At 37.8% G+C, this 18,834-nt stretch overlaps 5 protein-coding genes across 5 annotated transcripts in view; 3 read left to right on the top strand and 2 right to left on the bottom strand.

The window, feature by feature from the left end:
• Nucleotides 1–329: 329 nt before the first annotated feature.
• CBG15997 lies at nt 330–2,312 on the top strand (the record flags this gene model as incomplete). Its single annotated transcript, XM_045238906.1, has 6 exons — nt 330–546; nt 997–1,132; nt 1,558–1,633; nt 1,828–1,898; nt 1,953–2,031; nt 2,202–2,312. 6 exons carry the CDS (start codon nt 330–332, stop codon nt 2,310–2,312), a joined length of 690 nt encoding a protein of 229 aa, XP_045095945.1.
• A 618-nt stretch (nt 2,313–2,930) lies between these two features.
• Cbr-gmeb-2 lies at nt 2,931–6,624 on the bottom strand (the record flags this gene model as incomplete). Its single annotated transcript, XM_045238905.1, has 5 exons — nt 2,931–3,125; nt 3,173–3,888; nt 3,991–4,127; nt 4,176–4,474; nt 6,388–6,624. The coding sequence occupies 5 exons, from the start codon at nt 6,622–6,624 to the stop codon at nt 2,931–2,933; spliced, it is 1,584 nt and encodes a 527-aa protein (XP_045095944.1).
• Nucleotides 6,625–6,969: 345 nt separating this feature from the next.
• Nucleotides 6,970–9,248, top strand: CBG15999 (the record flags this gene model as incomplete). Its single annotated transcript, XM_002643340.1, has 3 exons — nt 6,970–7,056; nt 7,394–7,626; nt 8,657–9,248. The coding sequence occupies 3 exons, from the start codon at nt 6,970–6,972 to the stop codon at nt 9,246–9,248; spliced, it is 912 nt and encodes a 303-aa protein (XP_002643386.1).
• A 5,355-nt stretch (nt 9,249–14,603) lies between these two features.
• The window catches only part of CBG16000, a gene marked incomplete at both ends in the record, with an annotated part of 6,309 nt that continues 2,078 nt past the window's right edge, over nt 14,604–18,834 (bottom strand). The window contains 3 exons of the mRNA XM_002643341.2: nt 14,604–15,031; nt 16,197–16,454; nt 16,516–16,732. Of these exons, the coding sequence (XP_002643387.2) occupies nt 14,604–15,031; nt 16,197–16,454; nt 16,516–16,732 (903 nt within the window). The remainder of the gene's footprint in view (nt 15,032–16,196; nt 16,455–16,515; nt 16,733–18,834) is intronic.
• On the top strand, nt 17,493–17,996 carry CBG16001 (the record flags this gene model as incomplete). The annotated part of the gene is made up of 1 exon (XM_002643342.1): nt 17,493–17,996. One exon carries the CDS (start codon nt 17,493–17,495, stop codon nt 17,994–17,996), a length of 504 nt encoding a protein of 167 aa, XP_002643388.1.

Raw genomic sequence — 18,834 nt, 5'->3', positions numbered from 1 at the left:
AACCAAGTCACCAATCTCAATGTTTTTTTCTTGGTTCGATTTTTCGATTCAAAGCGAAAGGACGGAAGTTTGACTTTCACTCCTCCCTAGCTTCACTTTTTGTTGCGTCTTGGCACGCCTGATCTGGCTTTTGAACACACGGAGATAAGCAAAAAAAGCGTATTCATTAAACAGTGTGATTGTAGAGACAGAGAAATACACACACATTCACTTTCAAACACCCTTTTTTATCATCGCTCAGCCACTTTTCACCTGACCTCATTGTGTATTTGTTTGATCCGTTCACGCCAATCATCTTCTCCTAGATTAATTGGCTTTTCAGGGGAGATATGCTGAGGATAGGATATCTAATCAGCGTGTCGATAGGATTGGCATTTTGCCAGATGCCGTATGGACCTTCTCAGCTAGACTTGTATTTTCGATTATTGAGAAATCAGAATTTGGGAGGTTTTGGCAACCTTATAAATGTGGAGAACCGTATTCGAACAGCAGAACGGCAACAGTTTTTGTCGGGTTTACCACCATTGCCAATGACTCATGATGAAGGTATGTGTTTGGTTACTGTAGCAAAAATTTATACCTTTGTGAAGGATCGGAATACTTTAGAAGTTTGGAGAATATATTTTTTCTAAATTTTGAAGCTTAAAATTGAAATATACCACATTTTTGATAAATTTTCCTCTTTTTTCTGTTTTTTGAAAACACTGAAAGTTGTGCTTACCTTAGTTCCTTGAATTGAAGCCGACTCGAACCGGTAACTTTGAGCTTTATTGTCTTGATTCCTGTGAAAGATGACAAAAGTAAGTCAATTTGTGACCGATTGTTTGGAATGTGATAAATAATTTATCAGCAGACAAAATTTTGATATCTTTCGCAGGAATCGAGATATTTAAGTTGAAAGTTGCCGGCTTGTATGTGCTTCGAATAAAGGAATACGGTATACAGAATTTAGTCATAATATCGTTTTCAAATACTAACGATTTTCCAAACTTTCAGTCATCAATGTATTAACCACTGAATCTCCAACAACGACTGAAAAACCAACTGCCAGACCCACAACTCCATTACCACCAGTTGAGGACCCATTTGGTGCTAATAATATTCCAGAAGGTCCACCAGTTCCAGAAGAGAGGTGATTACTTTAGAAAAGTTTTTTGTGGGCTCCCATTTTAATTTATTACCTTATTTCCTCCATCAGACGCTTTCCCAACACGTTTATTTTGAGCTCAATTATCTCAATTCCTGTCCAAGTTATCAAAAAACTGCCAACTGATATAATACTTGTTATAATATCACCAATATTTTATCCGTGGACCATTTTCTGGTATCTTCTGCAGAAATGAAGATAATTGAGCTCAATAATTACAGTCAAAGTGGGGTTTGTTGGAGGAAATATGGTAATTTATTTTGGTTCCTATGAAAAATATCTAAAAGTAGTTTCTTCTAATGCCGCGCATAATATTAAAGCCAATTTGGTAGTTTACTATTTCTCAAAAACCTAGACAGGAGCCGAGATAGGTCCTGTTACTGGTTAGCTTTTAAACTCAAATATTTCAGCATTGGTGGCACTTATGACGAGGATGGTAACTTTGTGTCTGCCACAAATTTGATCACAGAACGGAAACGAAATTTGGTAAGGTTCCCTCGGTTTTCTTATACTTTTCAAATCATAAACTCTCCCTGTTGAGGCTCGTGGGGCTAGAAACTACCAGCTCAGTGATACGGCCACCACTAAAAAATATGGGTATGTAGCGCAGTTTCATCAGCCAATCCATGTAAGTTATTGTGATTTTTGAAAGTGATATCTATGATTCAGCAAAATTACAGCACGCACAAAACCGAGTGATCAGACAACACACTACACCACGCCCATATACGTACCCACCATTGGTTTTTAGGTGAGAAAAACTTAAAAATAATAATATTTTACAATTTTTTTGTAACTTTTCCAGAGCCAAACCCCAACCACCAACTCGTGACACCTACCTCAACAACTTGTTGTTGGAAATTGAGGAGTACGATGATTTCTTGGTTAGTTCATTTTTCTTTTTTTGCGACTAATCAATTGGTGGTCTCCATTACATTAGCCTCTTATCGTTTTCACTTGATTAGCTTTCACCAGTTCCGCTAAATGATACCAATTATCATTCACACTTCATTATCTTTCTTTCCCTTTTTTTGTCTTAGATTATCATATTCAGGACCAAGTGAACCAGTACAAAACGCGCTATCCAGGAGCTCAGGTGCCAAATCCATACCGCTCACTTCCAGAGGGCAAACTACCAGCTTTGGCACAATATAGAAAGAAATAAATACAATTTTTAAATGTTCATATCTGTATATTAGCTTTTCTAAAGTTTCTCAAGTGACCGTTCAAAAGCTTTCAGGCCCTCTTGTCTTCTTTTGTCAATTTTAAATATAAATTATTTATTACATATTAGAACTCATAATCTATTGATTCATACTGTCAATTCTTCAAATTTTGTTCAATAAAAAAAACGCTAAAACGTACAAAGTGGGGAGTAAAGCATGATTCTGTGGGATGGGAACAAATAAATTAGGGATAAAACCGATTTGTACAGATAAAATATGTTTGGTAAAAAGTGCTATATGATGATAAACAACCAAAGACAGAAACTTCTTTTTTGAGAAATATAATATTACCGTATTTCCTCTAATACACCCATGAAACTCAATTATCTCCATTTCAGTAAGAGCTATCGAAAAATTGTAAACTGATAAAGTGTTGGTGATATTAAGATAAGCATTTTATCAGTTGACAAATTTTTGATATCTTTGACAGGAATGTTGAAATATACGATTTGGATAGGTTTCTATTAAAGGAAATACGGTATTAGTTTTGAAAAACATTTGGAATGCGAATATTTGTGATCATGTTTATTTTTTCAATTGTTTTTGAGGGATTCGGCTCATTGAGCCGTGGCTGTCCTGAGTTCCTCCATCTTTAGAGCCGCTAGTACATGATTCCTCTCAATGTTGGACCCCATGCTGCTTGCAATATTCATTAGCATTTCCTGAGGGCTTATTGGCTTGGGGATCTGTACAAGTGGCTTGATTGGTGTTAGCAGGTGTTGAACAGCAGGGATTTCAGAGTCGTCTTCTAGCTGGAACGCAAAAAAAGTTTACAAATATTTTTTAAATGATATCTTACCATTGAAGTTGTAATCGACGGTCGTTTAATTGCTGGTTGCCCAATAATATCTACAATATCCAGCGAACGTTTTCTTCCAGGAATTTCGTCTTCCAAGGATGAGAAATCAGATGACAAGCGGTTCATTTGAGCTTGTCCCTTTAAAAGTAACTGCTCTTCCTTTGCAATTTCAGCTTGTATACTTTCCACAGCTTGGATAGTGTTAACAAATGTGTCAGCAGCGTTTAAACTGCACAGCATTTTCAATAGAACTGAAATTTTCGAATTAAAATTCAATATAAGGATTTTAAACTCACTATTAGGACATGTGGAAATTCCTTTAATCTTATCTCTCATATTATTGATTTTATTCACAATCAGATCTATAATATTGTCTCCAAACCCAGCACTAATCATTTCTGCAATCATCTCCTGCGGATTCTGCTCCGTATTCCCTGTTTGAAATTTGGCATCTGGATTCCAAAACATTGACGGTTGAGGTGGAACCGTTTGCAGAAGAGAATTAGTTGCAGTCATCCGTTGTTGTTGTTGCTGCTGCTGGAATAGATGCGTGGCGGTGTCCTCCATATTTGTCGTTTCCTCTTTGATAGAAGTGGCTGTGAATAGGGGCAATTGTGATTGGGCGGTGGCGGTTGATGGTGTTGAAAAGTTGTTGTTCTTCATGTTTTGGCTGATGGCGACGAAACGGGAGAATGCGGGATTTTTGAATAGAGTTCCTGCAAAATTTTGGTCTGTTTTTTAAAGGAAAGTATTTTGATGATGAAAAACAGTACAAGAAAAGTTAGAAAGTTAAAAACTATAAAGGACAAATGACTCACCTAATGTTGGTTGTGCTTCTGACAGCTGTGGTTTCTTCTCTGGTACTGTGAACAAACTGGCAGAAGTATTGGGGAACTGCATCTGGGGAAACATATTTTGAGGCAACAACTTGGTAGTACTCGACCGTCTTCGTCCACTAAAAATATTTTTGAAATACGAAAAGTACTCGATTCAAAAGTATTACCTTGGATCTGCACTGGGATCTTTTGGTGTGATATAATTTCTGCTCTGACATTTCGCGGAGCACTGATTCAAATGATCGTGAAAGTCCAACGACCGCATTTCCATTAAAGTTCGAAGGTTAGATTTTCCAATTCGAATGCTTCCCTTCCAGTCCTTTTGCTTGTCCTTGTTAGCTCTAACTGTGAATTCTTTTGGGCTGATGTACTCGTTTTCGCCGTCAATGAGGATGCAGTTTTGATGGATGCCGGGACAGGTGAAGAGTTTGGTGACCATTTTTGCTGTTAGGGTTCCGCATTTGACCTGGAAATAGATTTATACATTTTAAAATATCAAATTCCGATTTTTTCTGCATAGTCTACTTTTAAGTTGTTCAAAACTAGTTTTGAGCTTCTATACCAAAATTACCGTTATTGCTCTAATCCAATTCCATCTATACATGTAGTTTGAGCTCAGTTATCTCGATTCCTTCAAGAGAAATCAAACTATTGTCAACTGATAAAATGTTAGTGATATTATGATACACATTTCATCAATTGACAAATTTTTGAAATCTTTCGAAGGAAACGAGATAATAGAGCACAAAGATGACGGAATAGAGGGCTTCTGTGAGAAGAAGTACGATACCTTTGCCCCTTTGAACGATTACCAAAACTGATTTTTCGAAAAATGTTCATCACAGTATGAAAAAAATAGCTATGCATATTTTGAGCTCAATTATCTCGGTTCCTATGACAGATAAAAAATCTGTCAACTGATAACATATTGGTGATATTATGATCAATACTTTATTAGTTGACAAGTTTTTGATATCTTTTGAAAGAACCGAGGTAATAGAGCTAAAAAATATAGTGGAATTTGATTGGAGCAGAAGCTTTAATTGGAGCGGTGGTTAGAGAGAATATTTTTTGTAAGTGATAACTTCTATGGTGATTTTTGGTCCATGATTTTACTTTACACCATAATTTTGTAGGTATTTTAGGATACATCCTCTTTCAGACTGTGACTTAACCAGGAACTATCAGACGTGCATCGCACTTAAACGTTCTCAAAATGTCCTTCTCAAAAATCCCCTATGTCCCTTCCAAACCCATTGCCTCCCCCAAAATGTACGACTCAACGACTGGGAGTCGATTGACACGAGAATATCATGATGTTCTTCTCGCGCCGCGCTTGGTGTGCATTATTTGCGTCTAGCGGCGCGGTGCGTGACCGTTCTCGGCTGTTGCTACGGTCGCCCCGCGCGCGCCACCTATTTTCACGCTGACCATCATCCCCACAAGCCCGCTCGGCGCTCGCGCACACATAGACATACAATTGGACTGTAAAGAGAAAAGAGTCCAGTTTCAATGCACGTTTTATGCGTCGCGTTCGGAAAGCCACACCCCAGGAATAGAAGCAACGTTCGGGAGGGGCTATTTTGATGGCAAACAAATACATGAGCCAATGTCGGGGGGATCATGAGTACGCGTTTCGGGCGCGAGCACAGGCACGCCGCGTCTGTCCGAGCCGTGTGCTCTCGGGCGTTTTTGTGTATACCAACCGAAATAGAATTTTATGACGATTCGGACAAAGCGTGTACTTTTAATCATCCGTGAATCACTGGCCTGTATGGTAGTTAAAGAAGTTTGACATTATGGATCTAATAAAACAGGATATTTTGATCCTAATGGGCCATTTTGAGTCTGAAGTGCCATTCTAATTTTCCGTAACCTCATCTAGTGGCCTCATTCACATCGGAACAAGTCCTAGACGAGTTGTACTAAACGATTTCTTATCAGATATTGATTTTGCATAAAAACGTGATCCCTCTTTTCAGATCTTTCCAATCCCACTTCCACCTATTCACGCTTCACAATATCTGCCAAAACAAATCGTGAAGAGCATGATGTGATGGTGCTCTCCGCGGAGCTCGCGGACGAAATCGTGGAAAAAGTCTCTTTTGCAAACGTTGCGTGTTACTATTTTGGGCGCCCCGTTCTCTCCGCCGGTCTACTCCCTCCACATTTGCTCGTACTGTCCGTGGCGGACTGACCACTGGACAAATACTATACAAAATGTCTTGATTTTTAGGAGATGAGGTTTATGGTACCATATTATACACTTACGTTTTTGAAGCCAGTTTTGAGAAATGATAGAAAATTGGTTAGCCGGAAACTTTGGGGTTTTTAGCGGCCAAAATCAAGAGCTCAAAATTATTGAATTTAAGAACTCACCGTAATAATTGGAGGAAGTGCTACACTGGCTTCTTTTGCCAGTGCATCTGAATCTAAGCCACCTTGATTATCAGATTCTTCATCGGTGGTTTCTGGAGGTGACCGACGTTGCGGAGAAACATTCTCAGTCTCACGAGAGCCAATTTTAGGGAGGATATCTTTTACGTCGTCAGACAACTTGTCTTCTTTGACTTCTTTTCTAAGCTCCAAAGGCATCAAAAGTCCAACTTCAGACATGACACCTAGAATTTGAAAATGAGTTAGTTATGGTCATTTTGGAAAAGGAGAAAAAGCACAAATCAAAGAGTTTCAAAAATTCGGGACGAAAATAATTGGGATAAAAAAATGGCGGCGGGGGTTAAAAAGGCATTAGAAAAATGACGAATAGTTTTGTGAACGTAAAAAATAGAAAAAAGAGATGAAGAGGAAGAAAGTCAACCCAAAGGGAAAAGGCAACACACTGTTTGTAGGCGCAAAAACACAAGGCGCGCTCGCACAGTGAGCACTATTCGGCGAGCCACGCCTCCGTGCGAACTCGCAACAGCCCACGAACGATGGCCGCGGCGCGACGCGCAGGGGAAAATGACTACAACAGCTGAAGGAAAAGAGCAAGTGAGAAATCAAGGGGTCAAAGAAAATGAACAAATAACTTTTTCCATGAAAGAAAAGGTGTGAGTTGGAAATAGAGGATGCTGGAGTTGCAAACAATAGAAGTTAGAAGCATAGAGGTCAAAAAGTGCAAATCTCAGAATTTCAGAATCTCGGAATTTCAGAATAACATAATCTCAGAATCTTAGAATTTCAGAGCCTCAGAAGCTCAGAATCTCAGAATCTCGGAATCTCAGAATCTCAGAAACTCAGTATCTTATAATCTCAGAATCTCAGAATCTCAAAATTTCAGGATCTGAAAACCTCGAAATTCAGGGGTCCTCCGAATCACAGAACTTCAGAGTCTCAGAATCTCAAAATTTGAAGGTCTCAAAATCTCAGAATCTCAGAATTTCAGAATCTCAGAATCTCAGAATCTCAGAAACTCAGAATCTCAGAATCTCAGAATCTCAGAATCTCAGAATCTCAGAATCTCAGAATCTCAGAATCTCAGAATCTCAGAATCTCAGAATCTCAGAATCTCAGAATCTCAGAATCTCAGAATCTCAGAATCTCAGAATCTCAGAATCTCAGAATCTCAGAATCTCAGAATCTCAAAATTTCAGGATCTGAAAACCTCGAAATTCAGGGGTTCTCCGAATCACAGAACTTCAGAATCTCAGAATCTCAAAATTTGAAGGTCTCAAAATCTCAGAATCTCAGAATCTCAGAATCTCAGAATCTCAGAATCTCAGAATCTCAGAATCTCAGAATCTCAGAATCTCAGAATCTTAGAATCTCAGAATCTCAGAATCTCAGAATCTCAGAATCTCAAAATTTCAGGATCTGAAAACCTCGAAATTCAGGGGTTCTCCGAATCACAGAACTTCAGAATCTCAGAATCTCAAAATCTAAAGGTCTCAAAATCTCAGAATCTAGGGGTTTCAGATTCTCATAATCTCAGAATCTCAGAATCTCAGAATCTCAGAATCTCAGAATCTCAGAATCTCAGAATCTCAGAATCTCAAAATTTCAGGATCTGAAAACCTCGAAATTCAGGGGTTCTCCGAATCACAGAACTTCAGAATCTCAGAATCTCAAAATTTGAAGGTCTCAAAATCTCAGAATCTCAGAATCTCAGAATCTCAGAATCTCAGAATCTCAGAATCTCAGAATCTCAGAATCTCAGAATCTCAGAATCTTAGAATCTCAGAATCTCAGAATCTCAGAATCTCAGAATCTCAAAATTTCAGGATCTGAAAACCTCGAAATTCAGGGGTTCTCCGAATCACAGAACTTCAGAATCTCAGAATCTCAAAATCTAAAGGTCTCAAAATCTCAGAATCTAGGGGTTTCAGATTCTCATAATCTCAGAATCTCAGAATCTCAGAATCTCAGAATCTCAGAATCTCAGAATCTTAGAATCTCAGAATCTCAGAATCTCAGAATCTCAGAATCTCAAAATTTCAGGATCTGAAAACCTCGAAATTCAGGGGTTCTCCGAATCACAGAATCTCAGAATCTCAGAATCTCAGAATCTCAGAATCTCAGAATCTTAGAATCTCAGAATCTCAGAATCTCAGAATCTCAGAATCTCAAAATTTCAGGATCTGAAAACCTCGAAATTCAGGGGTTCTCCGAATCACAGAACTTCAGAATCTCAGAATCTCAAAATTTGAAGGTCTCAAAATCTCAGAATCTCAGAATCTCAGAATCTCAGAATCTCAGAATCTCAGAATCTCAGAATCTCAGAATCTCAGAATCTCAGAATCTTAGAATCTCAGAATCTCAGAATCTCAGAATCTCAGAATCTCAAAATTTCAGGATCTGAAAACCTCGAAATTCAGGGGTTCTCCGAATCACAGAATCTCAGAATCTCAGAATCTCAGAATCTCAGAATCTCAGAATCTCAGAATCTCAGAATCTCAGAATCTCAGAATCTCAGAATCTCAGAATCTCAGAATCTCAGAATCTCAGAATCTCAGAATCTCAGAATCTCAGAATCTCAGAATCTCAGAATCTCAGAATCTCAGAATCTCAAAATTTCAGGATCTGAAAACCTCGAAATTCAGGGGTTCTCCGAATCACAGAACTTCAGAATCTCAGAATCTCAAAATTTGAAGGTCTCAAAATCTCAGAATCTCAGAATCTCAGAATCTCAGAATCTCAGAATCTCAGAATCTCAGAATCTCAGAATCTCAGAATCTCAGAATCTTAGAATCTCAGAATCTCAGAATCTCAGAATCTCAGAATCTCAAAATTTCAGGATCTGAAAACCTCGAAATTCAGGGGTTCTCCGAATCACAGAACTTCAGAATCTCAGAATCTCAAAATCTAAAGGTCTCAAAATCTCAGAATCTAGGGGTTTCAGATTCTCATAATTCCAAAATCTCAGAATCTCAGAATCTTCAAATCTCAGAATTTCAGAATTTCGGAATTTCAGAATCTCAGAGTCTTAAAATCTCGATAACTCAAAATCACATAATCCAAGAATCTCAGAATCTAGAGGTTTCAAAATTTCAATGTTTCAGATTTTAGACTCTCAAAGTTTTAAAATCTCAAAATCTCAGCATCTCTGGATCTCTCGAGATCTCAGAATCTTAGAATATTAGAATCTCAGAATCTCAGAATCCGAAAATATCAGAATCTCAGGCAATCAGAACTTCATAATATCAGAATCTCAGATCTCAGTATTCTTAGTATTTTAAAGACGTTAGTAACCTTTCTTGCTTTTTTCAATTTTCGAAAACTTTCGAAAATGCTTTTTTGTAGAGAACAAAAAATCGTAGTATCGGTAATAATGATTCATCACAAGCTAGCCAAACCAACCAAACTAAAAACCACGTTCTCATCTGTCAAAGTCAGCAACTCGATACGTGACAGCCCTCCTCACTTATTGCCACGTATTTAGGGACCATAATCTCCCATCCACACGTTTTGCTGACCAACAACTGACACGCAATTTTGTTGTTGTTGTTGTTTCTACTGTTCCGATCCTGGTGTCTTCAATTTCTTTTATTTTATTTTGTCGCATCAAGCTCAGAGATTCAGAATTTCTCTCCAGGCGTGAAAAAGAAAATACACGGAGAGAACGATGAAGAATAAGGAAACACACGGAACGGGAGGAATGGTCGAAATGCGTGAGGAATGTTTGTGTGTGTGTGTCACGGTGTGAGGAGGGCTGCTGCAGTAATCGTCAAATCACTAGTTTTTCCTATTGGACCCTCTGGCTTGTCGCAGCTTGCGGGAAGCCTCGCCGTCTCCCGCCAGGAGAATCGACGGATGCTAGTGGTAGTGTCCGCGCCGACCAGTCAGTTTGCGTGCGTGGATGTTTGCGTGTGCGTGCGTGTGGTGCGTGAGAGGGAGATGATGTGCGAAATTTAATGGTGCGGGCCGGGGTCGGTCGAACAAGCCTATTTAGCCCATACGCCAACTTTTTTGGTGTTTAGTTAGATATTGTCTCATTGCGTGCGTGTCACTTGCGCATAGATGACCTTTGAAAAAACTGGAAAAAAACACGCGAAAAAGAGTTTTTAGAAAACTTGTAAACCATCTGCAAGGATTATGAGTATAGCCGACCCGGCACGTAGACTAAAACTTAAAAAGTCACGTGAAAATTACGTGAGAGGGATACAAAAAGAAAGAAAACAAAACCAGAGAGTTGGTTTGTTAGTGGGTAGTAGTAATAGAGAAAATAAGGGTTTACCTAAATAAGAAAGCTATTAATTAACTAAACCTAACGTTTCGTGATTCATAGATGAACCCGAAAGTTTTTAAGAAATTAGGCTAAAGAGCCAAAACAGCCTAGATACCATAAAAACAGTAATAGAATAGTTCAACGTTGTCAAGTTTGAGCCAATTTATATCGATTCCTATGAAATATATACAAAAACAAACCAGGCCACAACTTTGAGCTTAATTATTTCGATTCCTGTGAGAATTATCAAAAATGTGTCAACTGATAAAATATTGCTGATAATATGATAAACATTTTATCTGTTCTCAAATTTTTGATATCTTTCACAAGAATGGAGATGGTTGAGCTCAAATGTAAAGACGGTGACAGTAACTTTGAATATTTTTTCTTTCAAAGACCGGATTGTTATCGAAAACATCTAAAAAATTAGAAAGATATCGGATCATTGGGCTCCGACAGATCGTTGTTAAAATCATAAAATCCATACTTGTAAAATTCCGGGCCGGCCCGCCAAAACCCGGGCCGGGCAGCGCCGGGCCTGAGGAAATTTTCAATGCCCGGAAAGCCCGGTGTCAAAAATTCTGTATTTTTGAGCCAAATTTTGAGCTCTCAATATAATTTTTTCCATTTTTTTTTTCGTATTTCGGATTGTTTGTCTGTCTGATCAAAAAAGATCGAAAAACTCGAAAAAAAATTTTTTTGGTCGAAAAAAATCACATAAGGGTCCCCCCTTATGTGTTTTTTGAAAAATTCGAAACTAGTGAAATGACGGGCCGGGCCGGGCCTCCGAAATTCTGGAAAAAAGCCCGGCCCGGCTTGTTACAAGTATGATAAAATCTCTTCTAGTACTGGTTTGTCGTAGGACCGTATATTTTTAATATTTTGAATTGTTCACAATTTTTAAAAAATTAGACTAAGAGGCTTTTTCGAAACATACCCAACCATTCTGCTACAATCTCACTTTCTCTCTCTCTCTCTCTCTCTCTCTCTCTCTCTCTCTCTCTTTTCTGATTTCTGCCAACAGTTCAAAAACTACGGAGATACAACGTCGAGAATGAAATTAGAAGCATTCATTATTGGGAGGAAACGGATAAAAAGAACGTAGAAATTAAGAAGACACACGCAAAATCGGGATGAATTGAAACGTCAAAGATTAACGTGAAAATGCGAAAAACGGGCGAGGAAAACGAAACAGAAAACGGAGGAAATGAAGAAGAACAAGGAGAAGAATGGAGGCCTGATGACGGAACGTGTCACCTCCCAAAACTTCTGCTTCGCGGGATCGGTCATATATAACCTTTTTTCGACTGGACCGGTGTTTGTGTCCTTTGATGTCCAAAACTACAGTAGTTGCTTTTACAGACCTCACCTCACTTTTCATATCTATCGCAACCAATAAGGAACGTTTGACGTGACATGTTTTGTGTTTTGTGTTCTTTTACCACAAAACTACGACTACCAGTTGTAATTAAGAATGTAGAGAAAGAGAGAGAGAGCGAGGGACAAGTCGAAAGGCCAAAAGGAAATGCCAAATGAGACACGCGAACGGTTGCATATATTTGTAATCTGGAGGACGTAAAAGCCAAGTGTACTTGAAAACAGTTTGACTAAGAGGCCAAAAAAAGTGTATCTTTCCATCAGAGAAAAAGGTCGGGAACATAATGAAACAAAGGATCGGAAAAGAGGATAAGGACTTTGTATAAAGAATTGAAAAAAAAAGAGGACGACGTGCAAAAAGAGCCCCTCTCGAACAAACGCGTGTGGACCGCGAAACCGAAACGTGTGTGTTTGCTTATCACGTTTCGCATCGCCCTTTTTCCCAACAACGCGTGAACCCCACCCCCACCGTCCTGGGCTGCTTCTTTCTCATCGTTGTCCATCCCCCTCTAAACCACACGCTCCTCTTTTGTAAGCCTATATTTATTTTATGGAATGTCAAAACCTCCCAGCCGGTGGACGACTGTACACTTACACCTGTTTGAACTATTATCGGAACTGATTTGGAAAAAAAGGTTCAAGAAATGGAAAACTTTTTTCCATCCCTGCTCAAGGTTTTTGGAAAGAGAGATAAATTTTGGAAAGGTACCCGGTCAAATATCCACTGAAAAAAATTTGATGGCATATAGGTTCTCGAGAAATGAACACACCGTAAACACTCTTATGGAATATCCACAAACCGTCAACTTTGACTTAATTTATCTCAGTTCACGTAAAGGTTGATAGAAAGTAGTAAACTAACAAAATATTCATCATAATATCAAAAATAATTTGTTAGTTGACCATTTTTCGATATCACTTACAGAAACTGAGATAAATTGGTTTAAATGTCAGAGTTAAACACGCTGTTGTCCATTTCAAGAGATTGGGTGCTCTAACTGTACGAATAACCGTAAAACCTATGATAAAAAATTTTCAGATTGTCACTTCCAAACAAACTTATCTCGGTTCGAATGAAAGATTATAAACATTATTAACTGACAGAATGCTAATCATAACATCAGAAGCAAATTGTCTGTTCACAATTTTTCATAACTTTGACAGTTACCTAGATAAATTAGGTAAAATTTGATATTGTGGGTGCTCATCTATTACCAATTTTCGTTCAAAATACTTAAATCGAGTTCAGCTCAGATTTACCAGTTACAGTAATCCGAAAAAAGCCAACAAGTTTAGAAATCTTTCAGAATCAATTTTCCATAAGTTAAAAATGGAACGTCACCGTTATGCTTCACTTTGAGCTCAATAACCTCGTATTCAGATATCAAAAATGTGTCAACTGGTAAACTTTTTATTATGAAATTATCTACAATTTATCAGTTAACAGAATTTCGATATTTCTTACCGAAAAAGAGATAATTGAGCTCAAAGTGCAAGCTCTGACAGAAGCAAACTTTACACTGGCACTTTAAACTCAATTATCTTAATATCTGTGAGAAATATCAAAAACATGTCAACTGATTACCTTTTTATCATAATGTCACCAACATTTTATCAGTTGACAATTTTATATATATCTTTTACAGGAAGCGACATAATTGAGTTTTAAAAAAAGTCTAAAAGTTCCATTCTATCGCAGTTTTTACGTTATTGAAAATTTTAACCTTTTTGATCATGTTTTTTTTAAATAAGTTCATTTTTCCTTGTCTTAAAATTCTTTACAAAAAGTAATAGCTCAATTCCCTCTTTATTGCTTGCCCTCATCCTAGAATACTGTACATAGAATACTTGATACCGGTTCTGCCAGTTCCTCATTGGCAATCAGTGACAAGCAATATCTGTGAATGAGTTTCTTTATTATCTGAAAATCCAGAATAATCACAATTCCCCCCAAAAACCCATTGACGAACGTATCTGTCATACGGTCATAAAGCCATCATCGTCTCTCTATTTCTTCAGATTTCAAATGAACTGGTCGTTTTGTATTTTATCTGCAGAGACCACCTCGCTGTTTTTTTTCTACACTGTCACCTACATATCGCGATGACGTCCGAACTGATGGAAAGAGAAAATGAGAACCCGATGTTTATCACACCCGTTCAGTTTTGTCCATAACATGAAAACCGTTTTTTCTCAATTTCCGCGCGTTTCTCTCTCTCTCTCTTTTCATCTCCGTCAAAAGCCACTCCAAGGAATGTTCGGAAAATGTTCGGAACTGATGATAAATTGCCACGAGCTGAGTGCGAGAGAAGGTCATGGATATAGTTTATTAGATTTTGGACGAATCGTTTTTAGCAAGACAAACCGGGCAGAAAAAAAGTTCACAAGTGAAAGCAAAGTATTATCAACGTGTTGGCGTGTTGTTCTATAGAGAAGTTTGTATGGAAAAGTCATGTATGACAGACAAAGGTGAGGAACTGAGATGAATCAGAGAAATTGGAAGGACATGCTATGCAGGTTTTAGAATCGTACTGTGATAGATAATCGAAATAAATTATTCTTGAACAATTTCATTCGGGAACCAATGATGCTCATAGCTAAAGCTGTCTTCATTATTTGCCTTTCGAACTTTCTGCATTGTAAATCCCACTTTCAGTAATGGATCGTCATCTTCTAAGTGTTCTCCTGGATGAGCAAGTGTGTGCTCCAGAACTTCTGCATAGCTGAGTTTCTTTCTACACAGCGGATGCTCTCCTTGTATGACTACGGTTGCTCGAAGGTTTTCAAAGAATTGTATGATGGCGTTGAAATAAACCCCACTTCTGTTCCAGGAGATTCGACTCATTCGCAAGGACAATCGTCCTACCCGTTCCCGTCTCAGGTTCACTCTTCCTTTTTCGGCAAAGTCCTCCGGGGTGAGTTTGCTGAGAAGTTTGATTTGTGGTTGACCCAAATCCATATTTCGATTGAGACCGAAGTTGCCTGAAATTTTGAATTTTGAAAATTGGAATTTTGAGTTAGCTGTGGTTTCGCTCTACGCGATCCAGCATTTGAAATTCCAAAATTTTTTCTCCAGTACAGTGCCTGATAAAACCAAATCAAGTTCAAAAAAACCATATGTGATAGTAAATTTTTGTTAAATGAAAAATTTTCCGCTGTTATTGTACTATCTCAAACAAAAACGATCACCTATAATTCTGCTCCAATTACCTACATACTCTCGTACCTGAGATTACGTTTGGTCGATTTACAGTACCGGTTAATAAGATACCACGAACACGTGTTTTAGAGTTGATTTTCGGCCAGTTCGGAAATTTTCAGGAGTCTGGAGCTCGATTTTCAAACTTCCGATCAATTTGGAAGTTTTGAAGGGTGTAAAACAGGCCTACTATAAAAACTTTGCATTCTCAGAAATTTTTGATAAATTGCAGTCTTTTAGTTATTGGCCGAATTCTGAAAGACATCAAATTTTTTCCGTTTTTTGTACTTCAAACGAAAAAAACATATGTTATTCAGAAATCGGGAAATAGCTGGAAAACTAGGAATTCTCAAAAAACTCTGCGAATGCAAAACTTTCCATCTATGTCTGTTTTACATTTTCCGAAAATTTCAAAGTGATTGGAAATATGACAGCCGAGCTCGAGACTTCTGAAAATGGGCAAACTGGCCGAAAATCTACTGAAAATTACGTTTTCGTACATCTTATTGACCGGTACTGTACCTACCTCCGTACCCGAGATTAATTGAAATCGATTTATGATATTTTCATTACGAAAACAATCAACTTTAGGTTTCAACAAAGTTGGTATCATCCCTGGTCCCTGGTCCAACTCGAAAGAGTTCAAGTGATCTAAAATTGACTTGTTTAAATATAAATTTGCAGAATTTGACATTTATTTGAATTTGACATTCATTCATACAGTAATGTACACAATGATCGTACTCGTGATCCCATTAAATTTGAATAGTGTGATCCAATCACATGAGTATCCGTTTTGTTGATCATGTGCCGGTACGAATTCAATTTTTGTTTTGAAATTTTGAATTTGTTCGACTAATTTTGTATCTTAGCAAACGTTTTATCAAAACTAAACTACCCGCGCCTACCGGGCCATACCGGTTGCCAATGCTGTGTACTAATCCTCACCTTCAAAAGCGAATTCGATATCATATCGTTGAAACGAAAACAACAGTCTTGTGTACTCCGCTAGAATCGCCGCCGGCTCCTCCATGTCTTCAGTGTATGGAAATGAAATTAGTCGTCCTCTTCCGACACAAATGGAAAACTCGTCCCTTTTGATTGAGATTTTGTTTTTCCGAGATTTATTGTCAGCATTCTCCACAATCAGTCGAATAATCTCAGGGCACACCATCAAATGACTATCCACGAAACCAGCGAGAGATTCTGAAACATTTCAAGTTACGAAAAGTGGTGAAAATATTTTGAAATAAAAACACAAACTCACTTCCTTTAACCATTTGCTTGATATCCTCGTAGAAGTCTGAGAAATCTCCATTCTTGAAAAACCATTTGATGCAAATACATAGCAGAGTATCCGGCTCTCCACGTGGCGCGTCTCGAAAGCTTGTTTGAAATTGTCTCCGTGATGTGGAAGTCAACCCAACCGCAGAATTGATCAGGTAACTGACCACTTCTTGTGCCGGGGACAACATTGGAATTTCCTTGAAAATAGGCGGTCAATAGTTTGAAGAATGGGTGCGGTCAGGGACAAAAAGATATAAAAAGGAGATGTGTGAGCAAGGAGGCAAAGAGACAAAAATGGAGACATAGTTCAGATAGGAAACATAGAGATTTTGAAAGATTGTGCTGCGCGTGTGTGCGTGAGGAATGAGTGAGGATTAGAGTTTTACTTTTTAAGGGAAAGAGTAGTAGTGAGAAAAAGAGAAAATTAAGAGAAAGTGTGAAGAAAATGGGAGTCATTTGGGTAGAAAAATACAGCTGATCCGTTACTTGATCCGGATGAGCTCTTTAATGTTATGAGGAAGAGAAGTAAATGAGAAAAGCATGGGAATATAAAATGAATACAGATTTTTTTAAAAGAATTGTGTTGTTAATAGAATTTCAGGAAAGAAAAACGCTGGCCGTGATGCCCGAAATTCCGAGAACAATAATTACCGTAACCTAATGTTTTTGAAAAAATGTTTTTTTTCAGAATTTTTCGTCACAATTTTCTGGTATATCCACTAGAATTAATGGTCAAACAATAGTTGGAAAATTGAGAATCTTAGAATCTCAGAAGCTAGGAGAAGCTAGGAGCTAGGAAAATCTAGGAGTCCCAAAACTTCAAAATGTCTATCATTTTTGATTTTTGAATAGCTTCTCAAATTTCGAGAATTGCAGAAGTTCGAAAGTTTGAAATTTTTTAACAAATCCCAAAAATCAGGATTTTGAAATACTGTCACAGAATTTTAGAACTTCAGGATGTCAGAATCTCAGAATCTCAGAATCTCAGAATCTCAGAATCTCAGAATCTCAGAATCTCAGAATCTCAGAATCTCAGAATCTCAGAATCTCAGAATCTCTGAATCTGAGAAACTTAGAATCTTAGAATCTCAGAATCTGAGAATCTCAGAATCTCAGAATCTCAGAATCTCAGAATCTCAGAATCTCAGAATCTCAGAATCTCAGAATCTCAGAATCTCAGAATCTCAGAATCTCAGAATCTCAGAATCTCAGAATCTCAGAATCTCAGAATCTCAGAATCTCAGAATCTCAGAATCTCAGAATCTCAGAATCTCAGAATCTCAGAATCTCAGAATCTCAGAATCTCAGAATCTCAGAATCTCAGAATCTCAGAATCTCAGAATCTCAGAATCTCAGAATCTCAGAATCTCAGAATCTCAGAATCTCAGAATCTCAGAATCTCAGAATCTCAGAATCTCAGAATCTCAGAATCTCAGAATCTCAGAATCTCTGAATCTCTGAATCTGAGAAACTTAGAATCTTAGAATCTCAGAATCTGAGAATCTCAGAATCTCAGAATCTCAGAATCTCAGAATCTCAGAATCTCAGAATCTCAGAATCTCAGAATCTCAGAATCTCAGAATCTCAGAATCTCAGAATCTCAGAATCTCAGAATCTCAGAATCTCAGAATCTCAGAATCTCAGAATCTCAGAATCTCAGAATCTCAGAATCTCAGAATCTCAGAATCTCAGAATCTCAGAATCTCAGAATCTCTGAATCTGAGAAACTTAGAATCTTAGAATCTCAGAATCTGAGAATCTCAGAATCTCAGAATCTCAGAATCTCAGAATCTCAGAATCTCAGAATCTCAGAATCTCAGAATCTCAGAATCTCAGAATCTCAGAATCTCAGAATCTCAGAATCTCAGAATCTCAGAATCTCAGAATCTCAGAATCTCAGAATCTCAGAATCTCAGAATCTCAGAATCTCAGAATCTCAGAATCTCAGAATCTCAGAATCTCAGAATCTCAGAATCTAAGAATCTCAGAATCTCAGAATCTAAGAATCTCAGAATCTCAAAATCTCAGAATCTCAGAATCTCAGAATCTCAGAATCTCAGAATCTCAGAATCTCAGAATCTCAGAATCTCAGAATCTCAGAATCTCTGAATCTCTGAATCTGAGAAACTTAGAATCTTAGAATCTCAGAATCTGAGAATCTCAGAATCTCAGAATCTCAGAATCTCAGAATCTCAGAATCTCAGAATCTCAGAATCTCAGAATCTCAGAATCTCAGAATCTCAGAATCTCAGAATCTCAGAATCTCAGAATCTCAGAATCTCAGAATCTCAGAATTCCA

Source organism: Caenorhabditis briggsae (genome assembly GCF_000004555.2).
Source record: "Caenorhabditis briggsae complete genome, chrX, whole genome shotgun sequence".
Lineage (NCBI taxonomy): Eukaryota > Metazoa > Nematoda > Chromadorea > Rhabditida > Rhabditidae > Caenorhabditis > Caenorhabditis briggsae.
The sequence above is the reverse complement of the archived record's forward strand: the minus strand, read 5'-3'. Positions and strand labels throughout refer to the sequence as shown.